The sequence below is a fragment of the Mus caroli genome, unplaced genomic scaffold, assembly GCF_978045245.1.
Source record: "Mus caroli unplaced genomic scaffold, Mus_caroli_1 scaffold_10, whole genome shotgun sequence".
Lineage (NCBI taxonomy): Eukaryota > Metazoa > Chordata > Mammalia > Rodentia > Muridae > Mus > Mus caroli.
In genome coordinates, this window is record NW_028227265.1 from 83228000 (window position 1) to 83248723 (window position 20724).

At 42.0% G+C, this 20724-nt stretch overlaps 1 protein-coding gene across 1 annotated transcript in view; it reads right to left on the reverse strand.

Moving 5' to 3' along the window:
* The window catches only part of Enpp6 (ectonucleotide pyrophosphatase/phosphodiesterase 6), a 103996-nt gene that overhangs the window by 41440 nt on the left and 41832 nt on the right, over positions 1-20724 (reverse strand). The window contains exon 2 of the mRNA XM_021170656.3: positions 19251-19430. Within this exon, the coding sequence (XP_021026315.1) occupies positions 19251-19430 (180 nt within the window). The remainder of the gene's footprint in view (positions 1-19250; positions 19431-20724) is intronic.

Consider the following 20724-nt stretch of genomic DNA (forward strand, 5'->3'; position numbering starts at 1 on the left):
AGAAGCAGGACTATTCCAAAGTCAGTATACTAAAGCCAAGTGGAAAGCCCCAGGGTATGCACTTTGAAAGGGGAACTGATAAGCATCAGGACGACGCACAATACTTCTCCTGTGGTCCAAACAAGTCTCTTCGTTATTCATTCTTAGTCCGATCTCTATTATTTATAACAGACGCTTCCTAATTGGTGAAACAAAGGGGATCCAGAAAACCTAAATATTTTCATTATGGCTCATTCAAATTGACCTCCCTTTTGTAAAAACAAGTGTCCGTTGTGTTTGTCTTTAGAAACCAAAAGCTGATGTTTGAGCGATAACTTTGCAACTTCCTTCTAATGTATCCATCAGAAGACAAAAGTTCCATTCTGTGAAGGCCGTATTTGACAGCAGCTGGACACTGGTTGGTTGCCAGTTTTTAAATGGTATGGATTATGCAGACATAAATATTTTCACATATGCTCTCTGGTTCATTTAGGGGTGCGTTCCTGTTGCGATATGTCACTAACAGAACCATTGTACATACACTGGGAAGTTCTCATATGGTTTTGCTCCCATCTGCACTTCCTGACACGTCACTGTCCTGCTCTTACCAACCTTTGGATTTTTATTTCTTTTTACAATTAGCCACTTTCCGTTTTAGTGTGTGTTCTTTAGTCAGGAGTAAACCCTGTTAAAGCTGTAGACTCGACCCCGCCCTCCCCCCCAGCAGCCACAAACCCAGGAGTCCTGCTGTCGCCTAACTGAGCCTCTTAGAGCTGTGGTCTAATGACAGGCCAAGGTCAGCTATCAAAAGAGGTGATGACATGCAGATATTTCTGGCTGAAATAAAAAAGCAAAATGAGGAATTTTGCAGAGAAAGAGAGGGTTTAGACTTTAGAGTCTTTCTTGGAGTTGTTGCTTGAGCTTTGTTTGGGGAGCTCGCCTCTCCCAGAGAGCCCACACCTCCAGCAGGGATCAGAGAGGCTGAGAACTTTCATTGTCAGACTGAAAACGGATCTAGCACAGCAAGGGCACTGGCGGATGCCATATTAAAAACCCTCTTCTCAGTACTGAGTTTGCAGCACTTGGTGCTCAGCACTACTACTTGCACTCGGCACTTGCACTCCACAGAGCATCAGCAAGGTGGCACACACTTTTAATTCCAGCACTCGGGAGGCAGAGGCAGGCGGATTTCTGAGTTCAAGGCCAGCCTGGTCTACAAAGTGAGTTCCAGGACAGTCAGGGCTATACAGAGAAACCCTGTCTCGAAAAACCAAAAAAAAAGAAGAAGAAAGAAAAAGAAAAAGAAGAAGAAGAAGAAGAAGAAGAAGAAGAAGAAGAAGAAGAAGAAGAAGAAGAAGAAGAAGAAGAAGAAGAAAAAGAAGAAGAAAAGAAGAACAAGAAAAGAAGAAGAAGAACAAGAAGAAGAAGAAGAAGAAAAGAAGAAGAACAAGCCGGGCGTGGTGGCGCACGCCTTTAATCCCAGCACTCGGGAGGCAGAGGCAGGTGGATTTCTGAGTTCGAGGCCAGCCTGGTCTACAAAGTGAGTGCCAGGACAGCCAGGGCTACACAGAGAAACCCTGTCTCGAAAAACAAAAAAAAAAAAAAAAAGAAAAGAAGAAGAAGAAGAAAAGAAGAAGAAAAGAAGAAGAAGAAGAAGAAGAAGAAGAAGAAGAAGAAGAAGAAGAAGAAGAAGAAGAAGAAGAAGAAGAAGAAGAAGAAGAAGAAGAAGAAGAAGAAGAAAGACATTTTCAACAGGACTCTGAAGCCCGAGACTCCTTGTGAATCGCTTTCTTGGCAAACTCAGAGCAAGTGTCACAGGACTGTACATTGCAACCTGGCCTGCAGTGTATTGCTAGACAGTAGTGAAAAACAAAAACAAACAAACAAACAAAAAACTGAATCAGAGCTGCTTGGGCTCAGTGTGCTGGAATTTAGTCCAAGACAGAATTTGCCCAGAAACTTTGACACAGGTTCCAAGCAGCGTTCCCAACAACAGGAATTAGCCGGCATTGGAAACCAGGCTTCTGAAGGAATGCCTAGAGTCATAGCAAGTGTCCAAGACCCCATTCCTGAAGCACTGGCCCATGAACTGGACAGAAGACTCAGAGACAAGAACAGGCCTACCCATCACAAAAGAACTTCTGAGAATGAGAAAGACTTGTGGGGATTCAGGGGAAGAATGGTGGCTCTCTTAAGGCTGAATCCAGCTATTAGGCCAGACAACATTCATCATAGCCCCTCAAGATCTCTCCTTCAAAAACTCTTCATTGTTAATTAATATCCAACATCAATTTAGCAGGTCTCCCCTCCCCTCCCCTCCCCTCCCCTCCCCTCCCCTCCCCTCCCCTCCCCTCCCCTCCCCTCCCCTCCCCTCCCCTCCCCTCCCCTCCTCTCCTCTCTTCTCTTCTCTTCTCTTCTCTTCTCTTCTCTTCTCTTCTCTTCTCTTCTCTTCTCTTCTCTTCTCTTCTCTTCTCTTCTCTTCTCTTCTCTGGCTTGATTGGTAGAGGTCTCTCTATGTCTCAGCATTCTAAGATTTGTGACTGTAGTATGTCATCCATTGGCAGTTCTTATCCTTCTTGTTTCTGCCTACCTTCAGCCCAAACTGTCTCACCTCTCCCTCTCCCTCTCCCACTCTGGCCCCACCTACTGTCCCTGGTTCTATTTACATTCACTTTGACTTTACCTCTAGCAACCCAATACTATTCGTCTTACGCTGCCCCCCCCCCCCCGGCACATAGAGTAACTAATGTATTAATGTACATAGTACAGTCAGTTCCCCTTTATTTCCTGAAGTGAGTGCAGCTTCACGGTCGATTGCTTTTGTTTCATTGTTAATGTCTTTGCATAGAGGGCTTATCCTGTGATGGTGACTATGATGCAGAGGATTTGGAGGCTGATGGAGCCTTTTATGACCCAGTTGTGTATGACTTAAGGACCTTAAGACTCATAGTCCTCAAAGATTGACCAGAGATAGTGGCTCTGAGTTCATTGTTTCACATCCAAGAAAAATTAATGACACACATTCTTGTGGGAGCATACAAAGTGGAAGTGAGGTTTATTAAAAAAAAATGGCTACAGGAAAGTGAGAAATTAAGAAAGAAAGAGAAACCTCCAAGTGTTGGTAAGGCTCCCCAAAGGAAGAAAACCTTTTAACTTGGTTTTTATGAGGCAATGGCATAAAGTGGATGAAGAATGAGGTCATTTCTACTGAGACTGACTGTTTCTCTGGGTTACCATGGGCCCAGTCAATGGAGGGCCCACATGTTCTATAGCTGTTCCCCTGGCCCAACCATGGGAATGATTGTGTGCTGTGCATGATCTGTCCACACAGTTAAGGGTAGAAATGCCCTCTGTCCGTCTCTGACTCCAGCTTTGATGTTGACTGTCTGCTAGCCCTTACTCACTTCAGTGACCACCATCTGACCTTGGCAGGTGTCTCAAGTGCTGTTAATTGTAACGAGCTCTATTTGTTCTCACATCTACCAAGAAGTAGCTGCAGTGTTCTTGGTTATGCCTTCATGTATGGGATGGGCCTCCTTCCTAAAAGGGGACCTGGCATGTTAGAAGCCACCCTTACATACAAGTTAGTCTATTGTCGTTAGCTGCATTCGAAGCAACTTACTTAAAGCAAAGATATGTAATAAGAAACTGATCCTAGCATGTATTTTCTAGAGGGGGAAAATTCTGATGGAAGTTAGCCAGCCATCCTGCTGTAAACGACCTCGTTTCTTTGAGCCCACTGATCTTCTATCAAGTCCACTTGCCTACCTCATGCTTAGAAGCAAGCATCTCTATCTTTCATCCTCAGTACCCTGATCTCATTCATTCTTTTAACCTTTATATTCCCTTTTTACCTTAACACTCATTTACATATTAGTACATATGGGCAACTTTTGTTTTTTTAACGATGAGCTCTTTAATTTATTACACACATTAATTTATTATGTATGTCTCAATCACTGGTGCAAGTAATAGTATATAGTCTTATGCAAATAGGAATGTAGTCTTAGGACGCTTAAGCCTGGTGCCATGCACACAGGCTTATTATACCTCAGCCCTACTATGACCTAGTCCCTCTTGAACTTTTCAAGTATTCCCACTGATAGAATGAAGGTGACTTAAATTTAAAAGCTCAACCAATGGTCTAACTCCAGATAAGAAATCCCAAATGCAAAAACAAAAGAAATATGAACAGCCAAGGCAACGTGTCTCTGCCAAAAATTACGAACTCCACAGTAATGGCCTCCCAAGGAGAGAGATGCAAGATTCTAGGCAAGGAGTTCAAAAGAATGTTTAGAAATATGTTCAAAGAAGTGAAGGGGGATATAAAATAACTCCTGAATGAATTCTAAGAGAGTATACAAACATCTTTAAAAAAAATAAGCCATCACAGAATATGGAAATTAAGAGAGAAACACAGAAGAAACACCAAATTAAATTGGTAGAAATGAAAAAAATCCACTAAGTAAATAAAAACTTTAATAGAAAGCTTAGTCGTTGAACTGATCGTGGGGAAGACAGAATGCCGGGGCTGAAGATGAGGGAGAGGGGTTAGAGTTTTCTAGTAACCTTCTTATAGCATTTCAATAATGCAATGAAAACATGACTAAAGAGCACAACAGATATATGTGGGACACTGTGAGAAAAACAAATCTATGAGTCATGAGACAGAGGAAATTCTTCTCATGGAAAAAGGAATATAAAGCTTTTTTTTTTTTTAAAAAACAAAAATCACAGAATAATTTTTTTTCCAAATGTAGGGAAGGAGATGGTCAAGTACAAGAACATTAAGGATAATAAATATGTAAGACCAGAAAAGGAAACTCCATGCCATAGTTAAAGCATAAAATATGCAGTACAATGAAACTATACTGAATACTGCACGAGAGAAACACCTGTGTGAAGGCAGGCCCACCAGAGTAACAGCTGACTCTGCATCAGAAACTTTAAAAGCCAGAAAAGCTTAGAATAATATGCCTCAAGTTCTGAAAGACAATTGATGCCAACTCAGCCTACTGTACCCAGGAAAGCTATTTGTCATAATTGAAGAAGAAAGAAAAACTTTTCATTATTAGAAATAATCTAAAGAGTTCCTGGCCACTAAGCTGGCTCCAGAGAACACATTAGCAATACTCTGTCAGATTGAAAAGAAAGGCAAATGTACCCATGAAGCTACAGAAAGAAAAGATAAACTATGTTAGTGCAGAAGTTAATCAATGAGGAATAGAAAAACAAAAGCAAACAAACAACCCCCCACCCACAAAACAAAAATGACAAAAATTAATACACATATGTCAATAGTAACTCTAGATATTAATATCAGTTCTTCAATTAAGGACACAGACTAACAGCTTGGATAGATGAATAAAGACTTAATATGTTGCCTCTAAGAAACACACCTCGCTATCAAAGAAAGACGCTACTTTAATGTGAAAAGACAAAGATATATATTTCAAGCAAATGGAGACCACCACCAAAGGCTCCAAAAGGTGCTGCTGTTCAAATATCTGGAAAAATAGATTTCAAACCCCAAAATAGTCAGAAGGCCATTCCATGCTTATTAAAAGAACAAGATAGCAAGAGGACATTACAGTTCTAAACATATACAAAGCGTGGGTGCACATAATTTCCTAAAGCAGATGCTGCTAGATTTGAACTCACAGGTTGGCCCTAACACAACAGTGGATGGTTTTGATAACACTCTTACTAACATATACTTCACTGCAACTAAAATAGAGACACACTGGGGAGAAACAATATCAAAGATTGAATAAACCTAGCAGACACCTACAGACCATTCCCTTTAAATGACGCAGACAAACATTCATATCCATGGTCAATAGTGCTTCCCCTAAGGTAAATGATGCAAGAGAGCACAGAGCAAGTCTTAATAATACAGGAAAATTGAAATAACTTCTTTTTTTTTCTATCTGACCACTGTAGAGTAAGCCTATAAATCATCAACAAGAGAAATTATAGAAAATATATAAATTCATGAAGATCAAACAGAGCTAGCTCACTGTTAAATGATGAATTGCTTGTTGAAAAAAAATCCAGAAGGAAAAAAAATTTTAAATCCAAGAATAGAATGAAAATAGAAACAGCATACCAGAACCTGTGGGAGACCATGAAAGCAGTCTCAGAGGGCAGTTTACAGCTACAAGTGCCTCCACTGAAAAACTCATAAAACCTTGAAGTAAAAAACACAATGACATGCATTATTAGGGTTAGAAATGCAAAACGCAAGCCAAAACCAAAAGTAGAAGGAGGGGAAGAGAGAGAGAGAGAGAGAGAGAGAATTAAGAACAAAAATAAACCAAAGAATGAATGAAATGAAGACTTGGTTCTTTGAAAAGAAAAACAAGATTTGGTCAAACTCCTCGTCAAACTGCATGTGTCTGCATATTTGACTAAAAAGTAGAAATAAAATTTCCTATGATGACAAAGTGGATAAAAGAGTGAGGGATAGGAAAATAGAGGAAAAGCATATGAGGGAGCATTTGCTCAACATATGTCTCCATAGATAGATAGATGATAGATAGATAGATAGATAGATAGATAGATAGATAGATAGATAGACAGACAGACAGACAGACAGACAGACAGACAGACAGATAGATAGATAGATAGATAGATAGATAGATAGATAGATGATAGATAGATACCTGTTGTGATAGAGATATATAGAGAGATATAGACATATTTTTTTAAAAAAATTAAGCTTTAAAAAATAAAACTCCTCCTAACAAAAAAAAAGTTTACTATAAACCCCAAACTGAGATAATTTGTAAATGTACAGATGAATGAATTCTTACCAGGTGTGGGAGCTGTTTAAGCAGCACTCACATTGGGCAGCAGAATGCTATCATCGTATACAGCCGCCTTCCCACACACCTTCCTGGGGCCGCTTTGCTCAAGTGGGAATTCTGTCTTATCACTGAACACTAGATTTAACTACCTTCAAACTTAACATACTTCAACAATTCAAATTAATTAAAATGTTTAATAAATTCTTAGTAAAATTATATTTAGTATATTCCCTAATATTGTTTTATTAAGCCAATGATTGGCATTTGACAGTCTTGTACCTATCACACATTGTTAGTCGGCCTTTCTTCTGTTGATTTCTGCTGAATCAGTAAGTATTATGACTATGCCCTTCTTTTTCTATTGGCTTGCTATTCATATAGCCTGAGAAAATGAAATATAAAATATTGGTCCACTAAAATTTGCTGTAAGTTTTCATTTCTTTAACTTTCCAGATGATATAAAGATGGGCTAATTAAAAACAAAAACAAAATAAACAAAAAAAACCCTTTACTCACTGTTTCCATGTATTATAACTTCCCATGGATTTTTATAATAAAAAGATTATAATGACATTGTCAATTTGTGTTTACCTACCTGGTTTCCTTTCTTCTGTTCTTCATTCCTCCCAACATCTCTTTGCTTCCCTCTGACACCTCCTCCTGTTTGAGGGATTTAATATTCCTGTCCTGTAGACACGCTGGCAGTATCAAATACTACCTCTTTCCCATTCCTTTCCTCCTCTCTTCCATTTCTCCTTTCCTGCTCCTTGGGACCATATCTCTTGTGTCCTTTACGTTGCGTTCTGTCTTTATACCCTTTGCCTCTCCACATTTAACCCGTAAGACTATCAGTCCTAGAATTACCTTTTAAAAAATATTCTAGTTTACTGGTGAGCATTTCCATTTTGTTGTTTTTGCATGGTTCTTTCAAAGTGCATGACTAATATCTGGGTCACTTGTAGAATTGAGTCTATTGTCTCATTCATTCCTCTTGATTTGGAGATGTTGGTCAGGACTTGTTTTCTTTTTCTTTTTTGGATGTGGCATACTACATATGAAAATGTATAAGTATCATGTGATGTTCTGCATGTTATGTTTTTCTGGGAAACATGTACTATTACTTATGGAAGCCTCTTAGACCACCCCCAGCTGTAGTGTAATGAAGGAGAAAGGTTATTCAAAACTCAACGGCGTGTTCATGAAACCTTTTCTATGTGTCTACTGCCACCATGTAGAGATAATCTCTTGTACATGGTGTAAAAGCATTTGTCTGTCAAGGAAAAAAAAACCCTTCAGCCAGTGAGCTGAGGCAGGATTAGAAGGTAAGACATCCGGCAGAGAGAGAGAAAAGAGGTAAGTTTTGGGAAACAGAGTGGAGGATTCAATCCGGGAGACTTTTTTTTCTCTTCATGTGCATTTTATTTTATTTTTTTTTTATTTTACTAGATATTTTCTTTATTTACATTTCAAATGCTATCCCAAAAGTCCCCTATACCCTCCCGCTGCCCTGCTCCCTTACCCACCCACTCCCACTTCTTGGCCCTGGTGTTCCCCTGTACTGGGGCATATAAGTTTGCAAGACCTAGGGGGGTCTCTCTTCCCAATGATGGCTGACTAGGCCACCTTCTGCTACATATGCAGCTAGAGACATGAACTCTGGGGGTACTGGTTAGTTCATATTGTTGTCCCACCTATGGGGTTGCAGACCCCTTCAGCTCTTTGGGTACTTTCTCTAGCTCTTCCAATGGAGGCCCTGGGTTCTGCCCTATAGATGACTGTGAGCATCCACTTCTGTATTTGCCAGGCATTGGCCAAGCCTCATACGAGAAGTTATATCAGGGTCCTTTCAGCAAAACCTTGTTGGCATATGCAATGGTGTCTGGATTTGGTGGCTGACTATGGGATGGATCCCTGGGTGGGGTAGTCTCTGGATAGTCCATCCTTTCGTCTTAGCTCCAAACTTTGTCTCTGTAACTCCTTTCATGGGTATTCTGTTCCCTATTCAAGGAGGAATGAAGTATCCACACGTTTCAAAATATCTAAGTCTCAGAGTTGTTATTCTTGGAACTTGGGCCTAGGAGGGAAAACACATGGTTACAGATGGCACCCACTATACTACCTAATTTGCCAAACCCTGCATGGCCAGGAAGGGATGGTGTGATATGGTTCCCACTCCTAGAACAGAGCCAGCAGACTATGTGCTTTCAGGAGTATGGCTGGTCGATGGGCATGAGGCATATGTAAGTATATATATTATATAAATATAGTGTATACACACACACACACACACACACACACATACGCACACGTCATGATCCTTCTTCAGGAAATATCCTCCCTGCCAAAGTTATTGGGGGTTGTTCTCCCTGCCAAGATTAATGACTCCATGGTAGTCAGACACAGCACAAGTCCAGGATGTGAGGGTGTGTCTATGTCCTTAGCAAAGCGGTAAATGCCGAGACCTTCAGGACAGCCCTTAAGGATGTGGGAAGAACTCTGAATTCAAAAATATATAATTTTTCAACTGTGCAAATTATAAGAATGCAGTATGAATCATATGAGGTGCTTCATGAACCTAAAAGAATAGAGGCAGCTCTACTATGAATCAGCATGTCATAAAGATTCAAAGACAGCCAGATTCTAGAGTTCAAGGTCAGCCTGGAACAGAGCTAGTGTGAGCCCAGGTATGGTGGAAATGGTAATCTCAGGATAGGATCCCACCCAGCTAGTTTATTGTCTGTGCTTACTAAGGCAGGCAGATCTCTGAATTCATTTGCAACACTTAAAAACAAATGTCCTTGCTGTCTCTTTCTAAGACTCAAGGGCCAGGGTCATGAAATGCTGATTCGTGAGATAATCACAAGGAAACCTGGAGCAAATGGTTGAACTGACGTGTAAATAAAAGGCTGGACTGTGGGGCTGCCTGATACGAACTATCCAGAGAGGTTTTAAGAATAGTTTTCAAGAGAGAGCTGTCTCAAGCAGAGGGTTGTCTAGAAAGCTGTCTCGAGCAGAACTCAGGCTGTCAGTTTTCACCCCATGGTTTGGCTCTTTTTCTGCTCTCGAACTCTCCTTCTCTCGGGAACCCCTCTCCAAGCTGATACTGGTCCTTAGCACTAATCTTTATTCCTCAGATGGCGTTCTTTATTGTCCTCGTTGAAATTATGGAATGATTACTGGGCCTCCATTAGTAGACACTGAATTCCAATGCCTATGCCTTCTTTTATCTTATGATCTTTTCAAAATTGAAGTTCCTTTGCCTCCCAACTGCTGCTTTTGAGATCAGCATTTGACTGTTGTAGACACGCACATGATTGTCAGATGTACCTCTCTGTCAAAGGTCTCAGTGGGTGCCCAACCTATTACACAAACACAGACGTGTCAACTGTCCAGTAGTTCTGAAAACGACTTAGCCTACCTTTGTATCAAGTAGAACTGCAAATTCTAACCACTTTTAAGCACTAACAAAAAGACATTTTATCATAAAGGCATTTCTGAGTCCAAGGAACAAAAAAGCTTTTAAAAGTTAACTTATATCCATGGATGGAAATGATTAATCACTAGAATGATATAAGTTCAGAATCGGTTCTGCTTCTCTTTGTTAGTGTTAGTGCTAAGAAAGCTGTTCATATAAACAAGTAGATGAAAATAGAAGTAGTTTGTACTCCTGTAATTTAATTCTTCTAATGCCAAAATGTGATGCAGCATAAATTTTAAAACAATATTCAGATGGCAATTCAATTAAGTTTTTCTTAAATAACTTTAAAAGCCAGCACTAGCAGCTGTTTATTTTTTTCACTTACTTTCCAAATGCACAAGTATTTGCGCTGTGTATCTGACTGTCTGTCTTTATGAATCATCAGGATAGCACAGTGTGCCTTAGTGAGATTCTGGGTGAGAGGTATTGTTTCTTATGTGAAGTGAGAAAAGGGCATATTTCAGTCAGAACAATTTTAATACCAAATATTCTAGGTTATATAAAATATTATATAATTGGGGGTTCCATAAAATATTCTATTAAAACTAATCTTGTTCTTGGAGAGGCTTGGGAACCCAGTTTGAAGACATTCAAACTAGGAAAGGAGGTCACAGTAGCTCTGTCCTACAAAAGTGCAATGTCCAGATAATAACAGACCATGAAGTGGTGTTGGGAGCCAGTGATGAGAAATGGGTTATAACTTGGTGTCATTCATAACCCAAGTTCTGTAGGCAAAGCAGAAAGAGAAAGAACCACCATAGCATGCATCATGACTCAGTGTTCATTCCGAGTCAGGGATTCAGACAATGGGACAAGAAGTCCTATCTCCATTGGGAGATGCTCTGAATGCACGTTCTGAAGGTGCCATCATTTGAGATGGAAGCTAGATACTTCCACATACCCCAGAGCATGGACTGGATAAGTAATAGACTAGACAAAGCCTGGGGCAAGTCTATCCTCCTTCTCTGCCAGTCCAGTGTGGTCTTTCCTGGGTGATCTCTCAAAAGGAAAAACACCGTGCCTTATCTGGGATGCTAAAAGCCAAGAATGAGTAAATGACTGAAAAAGAAAGTCAGCAACAAAAGACAATGGCGGCACAATGGAGCGTGGTATAAACCGAATGGGTAGTTTCAGCGAGAGCAGAGTTAATTACTCCTAGATGGATTTGTGTGGGTGCTTTGTTTCATTTTTCTTTGGTCTTTGATAGGAATCAGCAGACTGGGGGTGTAGTGTGGACAGCTCTCTAATCAGGAGTCTGTGGACTGTCTTCTGGATCTGCCACAGGCTAGTTCTGCGATCCGTGAATGTGGGCGAGTATTTCTCAACTTCCAGGCTGCTACCTCCAGACCTGTTTCACGGTTGTGCAGAGAACAGGAAATTTGGTCCACTGAGGTCACTACAGGTCACCCAAGCATGACTGAGGGAAGGATGAAGTGTTGGACTGTTGCCCCAGGGGTCTGCATGGAAGGCCATGGCCAAGACATGGTCTGGAAGTTAGACTTTGTTTCCATGACAACCTTGAGGACAAGCTTTCTCTTTTCATTCCATCCTCATTCATCATTGCTGGTGAACTTAGAAGAGAATTGTCCTTAATTAAGGTACACTCATCAGGACTTACTCTGGTCTGTGCTATTTCTGATGACCTACTAAGTATTATAATAAGCAAGTCAAGTTACAAGGAGCAATCACCAGGGACCACCACTACGTTTGTGCACCTTTGTGCTAAATATTTTAAGGTAGTTTTTTCTCATTCTTCATCTACCAGATTATTTTAATATACTTATAATTTTTCACAACAAGGCCTTGTTGGCCAAAATAAACTATCAAAACAAATATGAAAATCCAGGATGTATACAGTGTGGGTGATACATGTATGTAGATGTGGCATCCTTATGGATTGAACAATTTCAAAGCAATACGTCAAACCCTGTTCTTTCATAGATTTGAAAACACCATCTAGACCATCTAGAGACTGCCATATCCAGGGATCCATCCCATAATTAGCCTTCAAACGATGGCACAATTGCATACACTAGCAAGCGTTGGCTGAAAGGACCCTGATATAGCTGTCTCTTGTGAGACTAGGCCGGGGCCTAGTAAACACATAAGTGGATGCTCACAGTCAGCTATTGGATGGATCACAGAGCCCCCAATGGAGGAGCTAGAGAAAGTATCCAAGGAGCTAAAGAGATCTGCAACCCTGTAGGTGCAACATTATGAACTAACCAGTACCCTGGAGCTCTTGACTCTAGCTGCATATGTATCAAAAGATGGCCTAGTCGGCCATCACTGGAAAGAGAGGCCCATTGGACATGCAAACTTTATATGCCCCAGTACAGGGGAACGCCAGGGCCAAAAAGTGGGAGTGGGTGGGTAGGGGAGTGGGTGGGAGGGTATGGGGGACTTTTGGGATAGCATTGGAAATGTAAATGAGGAAAACACCTAATAAAAAGTAAAAAAAAAAAAAAAGAAAAGAAAAGTAAGGAAAAGAAAAGAAAAGAAAAGAAAAGAAAAGAAAAGAAAAGAAAAGAAAAGAAAAGAAAAGAAAAGAAAACACGACCCTTAGATAGAAGTGAATGTCCCAAAGTCTCTCTGTAGGCTGGTTCTGATCTCCTAGTTCTGGTACTTTTTCATCGTGCATATCTTCAATGTGCTTTGCCTCCTAGCAACTCTCTCTGAGGACCACCAAGCTGAGCCCATAAACATCACATTTCTCCTGGTTTCCTAGAGCAAAGGTCTCGCCTTCCAAGTGGAGTTCCCGCTTGCCAACTTTGACACGTCTTGTAACAATAACTCTTGTGAGCTGCGTTTTATGTGATGTGAGACAGGTGTGCAACTGTTGAATACAAGTCTCAAGAGAGCTTATTAAAGTAGCTAAGCCAATTAACTCTCACAGAAACACGCAACCTTTTCCAGGAAAATACATCTGAGGTACGGGAGCTTGTGGGAACAAGTTTTTGGAGGGAAGCATAGCCTTTGATCTCAGATACCCTTTCCCCAGGGTTGGCCTGGTCCCAGAAAGCTTTCTCCGGATGTCAGGAGGGAGGAAGTAGGCTATGTCATGGAAGGCTGGCCTTGTGTACAAGGTGAGACAAGCCAGAGAAGCAAACCCGAAGAGAAGCAGCTCACCTGTTACCCTTGAGTCCAGAAGCTTGGGAAGAGATCTAGTGGGACAAAAATGTGGTTAACAGGAAGCCCAGATAAGAAGGAATGGGCTTTCTGCAAGGCCAAGGCTCTGCTCAATAGGCCAAAGTCAGAATGAGCTTTTAGATCAGGGGAATAAAATCCACCAGACCTGGGTCATGAATATCCTCCTCCCAAGGGGGACAAGATGAAGACAGAGTGACCACTACTAGAGGCCCCTTGGGATAACCAGCAGTGGCACCTTCATGTCTGAAGCAAGTGCTTCAAGCACTTCTAACTCAGGATGTGGCACCTCTCATCAAGGAAGCCATCAGAACTCCCTGCAGTGTGTGGTGTTCCTGACCAAGGCCTCCTTCCCTAACAAGGACTTTGAATGAGAGCTTACTGGACTTACTTAGGGTATAAAATGCCAACAAAACCCTTTTCTTCATCTGGGATGCTGGATCTCTGGCCCCTGCTGAGAGATTCCTTCTCATCCCTCCCAATCCAGTCTGTGTCCTTTGAGACCTTACAAACTGTCCCTACCCCCATGTCTGAAGGTGTCTCAGATGTTCTGAGTCACTCCTAGGAACATATAGGGTAGAAAGTGGGTATTATCCCCATGGCCCTGTAAGGGCCCCTTCCTATTCCCTACTTAGTGTGTGTATGTTGTGTGAGAGTATGCACGTACACGTAGGCCAGAGGTTGCCATTCGGTGTCTTCTTCAGTTGCGCTCCACTTTAGTTTTGAAACAGCATCTCTTACTGATCCTGGAGATTACCTATAAGGCAGGGACCTGTCTGTCTCTGCCTTCCCAGCACTGGTAATAGAGGCATCCATGGCCACAGTTGCTGTATTATATGGGTGTTGGGGAATCTAAACTCAGGTCATTCATGCTTGCGTGGCAGGCACTTTACCTACTGCCAACTCTCCTATTCTTGCTGTATTGGAAATAAAACAAAACAGCAGCAACAACAACACCTTCTCCCTGTTGTTTCTCAGTAATTCCAGGGAAGTGTTGGAATCAGGGTAGAGAAAATGGCAGGGGCATGTGGGGAGGGGGCACAATTCTGCACTCAAAAGTCTAGAGAAAAATGACACTGGTGGCCCATTGAATTGGACCATTCTTTCCCTCTTTCCTTCTTTTATTACTTTTTTGAGGTTATAGAGATTAAACCTAGAGCCTGGCACATATTAAACAAGCTCTTTGACACATATTTATGCCTTCAGTTCTCAAAATTGTAGTTTTGGCCACTTTCCAAATGAAGCTCGCGGTTAACAAGTGTTGGAGCCAACAAACTATGTACCAAGGCCTCTTCCAGTTCTAAAATTATATACGTCTCAAAGACTAATGCCAAACTGATGACAGTGTTAGGAAATATAGTGACTCTCCAGATTGTTTTATTTGCATTGTCAAATATCTGGCTGGAAAAGAATTGCGGTTTCATCCAGAGGTTTGGTGTCATGTGCATAGAGGCAATGGCGGGGCTATGATAGCCACATACAGCCCTTGTCTAGAAATGGAGGGAGAACTGGCAAGTAGCTGTGTGTGTTCTTCTGAATAAAAAGTAGCTTATTGGTCTGAACACCTACACAGAACATGAAGATGCAGTGCCAGTGAGCCAAGGCACACCCAACATCATCCTGGGGCAAATGGGTGGTTGTGTCCAAGTCCTCTTGGTGCCAGGCTGTAGAGAATTAACACAGCAAAATCCATAATGAAAGACATAGGACTGGAATGTTAACCCTTAAAGGGCAACTAAAGAATGAACTTAAAATCTGTTGCTACTGCGTAGGTGAGTCTGCTGATGTGGGGCGCTCAGATGGCCTTTCCACAGAAATTCTTAATACCCCCCCCCATTACGCCTCTTCATCCTCGGGACATCCAACAGCTCGGAGTTGCTCTTCAATATCAGTAGAAGATGTGTTTTTGTCCTCCAAAATAAAATTTCATTGACATCAAAAAGTTCGCGATCAATATGTAACTAGCTCTTAACCTTTGTGGAGCAGCGGTGGGTCCCAGGTACACTACTTCTGACTTATTTCAGCCTTGAACCATTTCTTAAGCATCGTTTCCTCTGTGCAACCACACAGGAGCCGTGGGCAGGGAGGGCTTTGAAGGCTCTGTTGACAAGCCTTAACTGTGTGAAGATCTGGGCTGAGGGAGGGTGGACTCTTTGTCCTCCCTGCTCAATTTGTCACGCCAGGGCTCTTTCTACCTGACAGGAAGACTTGAACTCCTGCCATCTCTAAGTTGCACTTCTAAATATTGACTTAATGGAGAGACTCAAAGTGTCATAACACAGCTCACTGGAGCCATGAAGATTGTCCAGGCCTCACAGAGAAGTCTGTACAATGTCCCACGGGGAGTGGGAAAGGAAACAGAAGATGGAGGAAGAGAAATAAAATCCAGGCGTGTTTAGCAGACATGCATGACACTTGGCTTAATCTTGTAGAGACAAATGAATGCTTGGTAGCTCATTGTCCGAGGCTGGAGTAGAGCAAGGAGGGGAGAGAATGAACAACAGTGACTAGGACTCTCTTGGATCTTCACTCGCAGAAATGAGGTCACTGGGGTACCACAACCTGGGCTGGACAGCCTGCCCTCAGAAAGCCTTCAGTTAGGTGTTCAGTTTTGAAGGACTAGACAGTGTCTAAGAAACAAGGAGTTTCTCATTTAATTCCTGTGAAGACTTCGATTCAGATCGTGGACCAATCTCCATGATGGTACAGGGAGGAAATCTCTTTTTAGTCTCTTTCTTTCTCATTGTTAACTCAGGCAGTTTTACCATGTCATATGAACTCCTGAACTATGGCTCAAAAGGACTGATGGGCCCTTCTGGAAGAAGCGTAAGGGCTCAATGAGATACAGTACAAGATCCATCACATATTCAGTGATACATAAATTAAGATTCTTGATGGTGAAAGGAAAAACAACACTCTGTAAGACAGCAGTAAGAACTTTGGCATATGACCACGGCCTCTCTCTGGATTTCCTCCCACCTTGCCATACCACTGGCTTCTACGGCTATACCACTGACAGAGTGGTATGCAAGCAAGGACTAGAAATGTTAGAGGGTAGCAATTGTGTGGTTGGTGCCTTTTAAAACATTAAGATTTAAGGTTTCACAATAAAGACAATGAAGCCAGCCAGATATTACAGAAGGTAGCTACCATGGTATTGTGGCAATATTCACCTTGGTGGTCCTTAGGGCAATGACCAAGCAATGTCATATTCTTTCTTCTGTGTCTATGCATGCAATCTCTTATATTCACTGACAATGATGCTTCTAAAACCAACCTTAATATGCAGCAAACTCTCGGTTTTAGACCTCACCAAAACAGGCTTAACTCTGAACTTGGCCCTTTAGATAAGTCTCCTGAATTGACCTACATTTCTTTGGTCTAGCAACCAACTTCATGGCCACAGTTGGGTCTTCTATTTTAGATAAAGGAGTATCTTCAAACTGTTATGTTCTGGGAGCCACAAATGTTTCCCCATAGATTCACACTTTGAATGCTTTCTCTTGTGGCACTATTGGGTGATGCTATGGTGAAGCTATGGTGATGCTATGGTGATGCTGTGTAGGTTACTAGGACTCAGGGTGGGCCTTTGACAGTTGTAGCCTCGTCTCTGATTTCAGCGGCCTTTGGTCCACTGTGATGTGAACGGCTGTTCTCTGCCACCAGCTCCACAAATTATAATTTTCTACTCAAGTTCATGGTACCAAGTGGCTGTGGACTTCAACATTTGAAACCAGGAGCAAAATAAACCCTTCTTCTCTTCATTTCTGTCATACATACTTGGCCACAGGGATGTCAGATGTGACTGATTCCCTGATCTGAAGCATCTCAAGCTTGTTTAGGTGACTGATGGGTATGCACAGTCCACGGTGTCACTCTGGATTATCTCTGTTGGCAGAATAAGCCTGTTAGCTCTGCACAGTGTGGACTTAACACAGAGTGTGCTGGCCTTCATGAGCGTGGGGCTGCCCTTTGCAGCCTCCATAGTCTGTGTCCTGTGCTCCTTTGAGATCTGGCACGCCCTTGTGGACCCTGAGCATCTCTCCATATGTGGCCACCTCCAGAGAGCATCCTCCAAGCTCCTGTGGAATGCCCACACCCTCAGTGCGGGCCATCTGTGACTCAGCTTTGGATGACTCATTCTCCCCTCCCTTCTCCCCCACGCCTGTCCGTGGTCCTCTCCCACAATCCACTCTGCTTTCACAATTCTCTCATCTGTTTCTGCCCTCCCCCCGCCCCAGCTCTCCACAACCCAGGCCAGCGAGATCTCTGCTGCTTCTGCCTACCTCCCACCTGACCGCTGTTCATCTCTTGTAGACTTTTACCAGCAGCTGCCTCCGTAATGACAAGAATCTAAGTTTTATATTGTTGGGAGAAAGCGCTATAGCCATGTGTCTTATTGCTACCTCACCTGCTAAAGAATGAATCCACAGTAGCAAAGTGATTGTTTGGTCAGTGTTGAATTCCTTCATACTTGGGGTGTGTGTGTGTGTGTGTGTGTGTGTGTGTGTGTGTGTGTGTGTGTGTGTGTGTATGTGTGTGTGTGTGTGTGTGTGTGAAGAAGACTTGCTTGAGTCTGTTCTTCTAACGTGTGGGTTCTGGAGGTTGAGCCCAGGTCTTCCGGTTTGGCTGTGAATGCCTTTAGCTGACCCTGAATCTCCTCATTCCTCATGGAGGCTCTTCAGTGGATGGAATGACAGTAGCCACTGACGTTTTACAATGGACGTGGCAGGTTGTAGCACTACTTGCTTCATTACAGTAAAACAGTTTTGCTTCCCAATTATCTGGATGTATAAAAGGTGCCAGCCAGAAGAGGTGTTACATAATTCATTACCAAGCAGTTGTACTTTGATTTTTTTCATTTTTGATGCAAAGGTAGAGAAATGCAAATATATTGGATAAAATTCTCAAAGAATAAATAAAAATATTATTTTGAAAAAAGTATATAGAAACAGTATATGCAATTCCTCTGTGATAAATCAGCGAGCAGACTAGAAGTGAGCTCCCTTACGTACTGAAGACGTTGCACATGAAAATCAAGCACGAGACACTGGAACAAGAGAACCAGGAAGTGACATTTTACCCAATGACGCTATAGAGCTCAAGAAAGGAATTTTTAAAATGTGCCCATAGAATATCTTTGTCATTTATGCATTTGGTAGATGGTTATTATCCAGACTATACACTGAACTAAAAACAAAACAAAACAAAACAAAAAACCAAGAAACCCAGTTAATAGAGTGGATAATGAAATAAACAGATAATCCATAAAAGAAAAAATGCAGCTATCTGAAAAACTCCAGCCTCGTTAACAACTGCAGAAATACAAATCGAAGCTACACTAAGAGTCTGTCTTAGTCCTGTCAGGGTAGCTGTCCCTAAGAAAACAAACAACAACAAATGCTGGCACAGATCTGGACAAAACAGAATCCTTGTGTTCTGTTGGCGGGAATGTAAGCTAGTTTCAAAACCACAAAAATAAGTATGGAGACTTCTCAATCAACTAGCAACAGATCTACCGTATGACCCAGCTACACCACTCCTGAGCAGTTATTCAAAAACCTTCTAAGTCTTCTCACAGAGCCCTTGAGCACCAGTTCGCTGCATCACGATTCACTAAGTTCTGGACCCGACCTAAGGGCACAGACACTGAGGGGCAATCCAGGAGAAGAAAGGCAGCTTACATACACCATGGCTTTCATATCATTGGTGGGAAAGCGAATGCAACTGAGACAATTAAGCAGAGGAGGTCAGCCTCCAAAAGGCAAAGGTCACATGTTTGAGGTTTGGAAGCAGGTCGCCCGAGGGGGGCATAGCCTGCAGGTCGGCACACTCACCGGGCCAGTAATACATGTAGACCTTCCTCCTGGCTTTCATCAGAGTGATCCACAGTGGTTCTGACCCGTTCCACCACAGGGGCATCAGGCTGTCTCGGTTGACCCCGATGTCAAATGACTTGTTGGTTCTGGGATCCCACATGTAGTTGCCAATCATCTGGTGGACCTCACAGTGGCGGCCTGCAGGGATGAGGAGACAGTTAGTCTTTGTCTATAACCCTTGTTTAATCCGATTTCCAAAGCATCTCATGCTCGTTTAGGAAGGAGAGAAAGTACCACAACTTGATCTTTTCTGTTGTTATACAGAGACTCCGTTTTTATAGATGGTGCCAAGAGGATGACAAAAAAAGAACCACCAATGGGAGACCAGCCAGGTGTACACACCAGATCCCAGATCGTCCAGATTGGCATAATGACACCCTGTCTCAAAAATAAAACAGATATCTACAAGTTACGGATGGGATCACTTTGCATACAGCTAGATCTTTCCAACTTCTGTGTTTTAAGTTACATTGAGGGGACAGGTGAGAGACATAGCAGGGAAAGGATTTTGCCACCAAGCTTGGAGATCTGAGTTTGATCCCTAGAACCAACACTGAAAGGAGAGAACTGACTCTCTCAACTTTTCCTCTGACTTCTGGTCCTTTGATTTCTGTGTGTGCAACACACACACACACACACACACACACACATAGAAAAACAAATTGCAATTACAGCGAGGATACTACTTTGGGTATAATTTGGCCATCTCTCCATAGCCTGAGGTCTCCACATGCCTCAGCCTGGAAAAAAGTGAATTCTTGTGACAGGTGGTTTAGATTCTCACCCCAGAGACAGTTCTGTATCCCTTCAATTTCCCTCCCACAAGATAGGGGACCCAGCTAGGAACATGATTCTCTCCTTTCTTAGAAAAGACAAGTTATTACTTCATTGTTCACCTTATAACATTTGGAACCCAATAGTGCAAAAACAGACTTCAGTTGAAAAAACAAGAAAACATCACTCCACATGGAGCTAGTGGGCTAGTTCTGTGGACAGAGCGCTGTCCCAGCAGAGAAGCCAGAAGTGAAAGAAAGGCTCAAGTGCTGGGACTCTTGGGAACATTCGATTAATTATTTATTTTAGAGCATTCTGTTTCATCTTTAGAGTAAAAAAAAAAATAACACAAACATTGACAAGGGCATCAGGAAAAAAAATTTGCTGCAATTTGAGCGAGTGTCATTTGGCACAGAGACGAAACACACTTAAGCAGGCTCCATAAGCAAGCACGACCGGAATAGTGTTCTCTGTTTTTCTCTGTTTGTTTTTGGCTGTTGTTTCTTCCAGTCTTCCCACACCCAAAACTCTATTCTTAAACAAAAACAAAGAGGAACTACCAAGTTTTAAAGAAAACAAAAACAAAAACAAAAACAAAAAACAAAAAACTGAACGCCAGAATTTACAAAAAGGCCTGATCTTCTGCCATAGAAAGCCA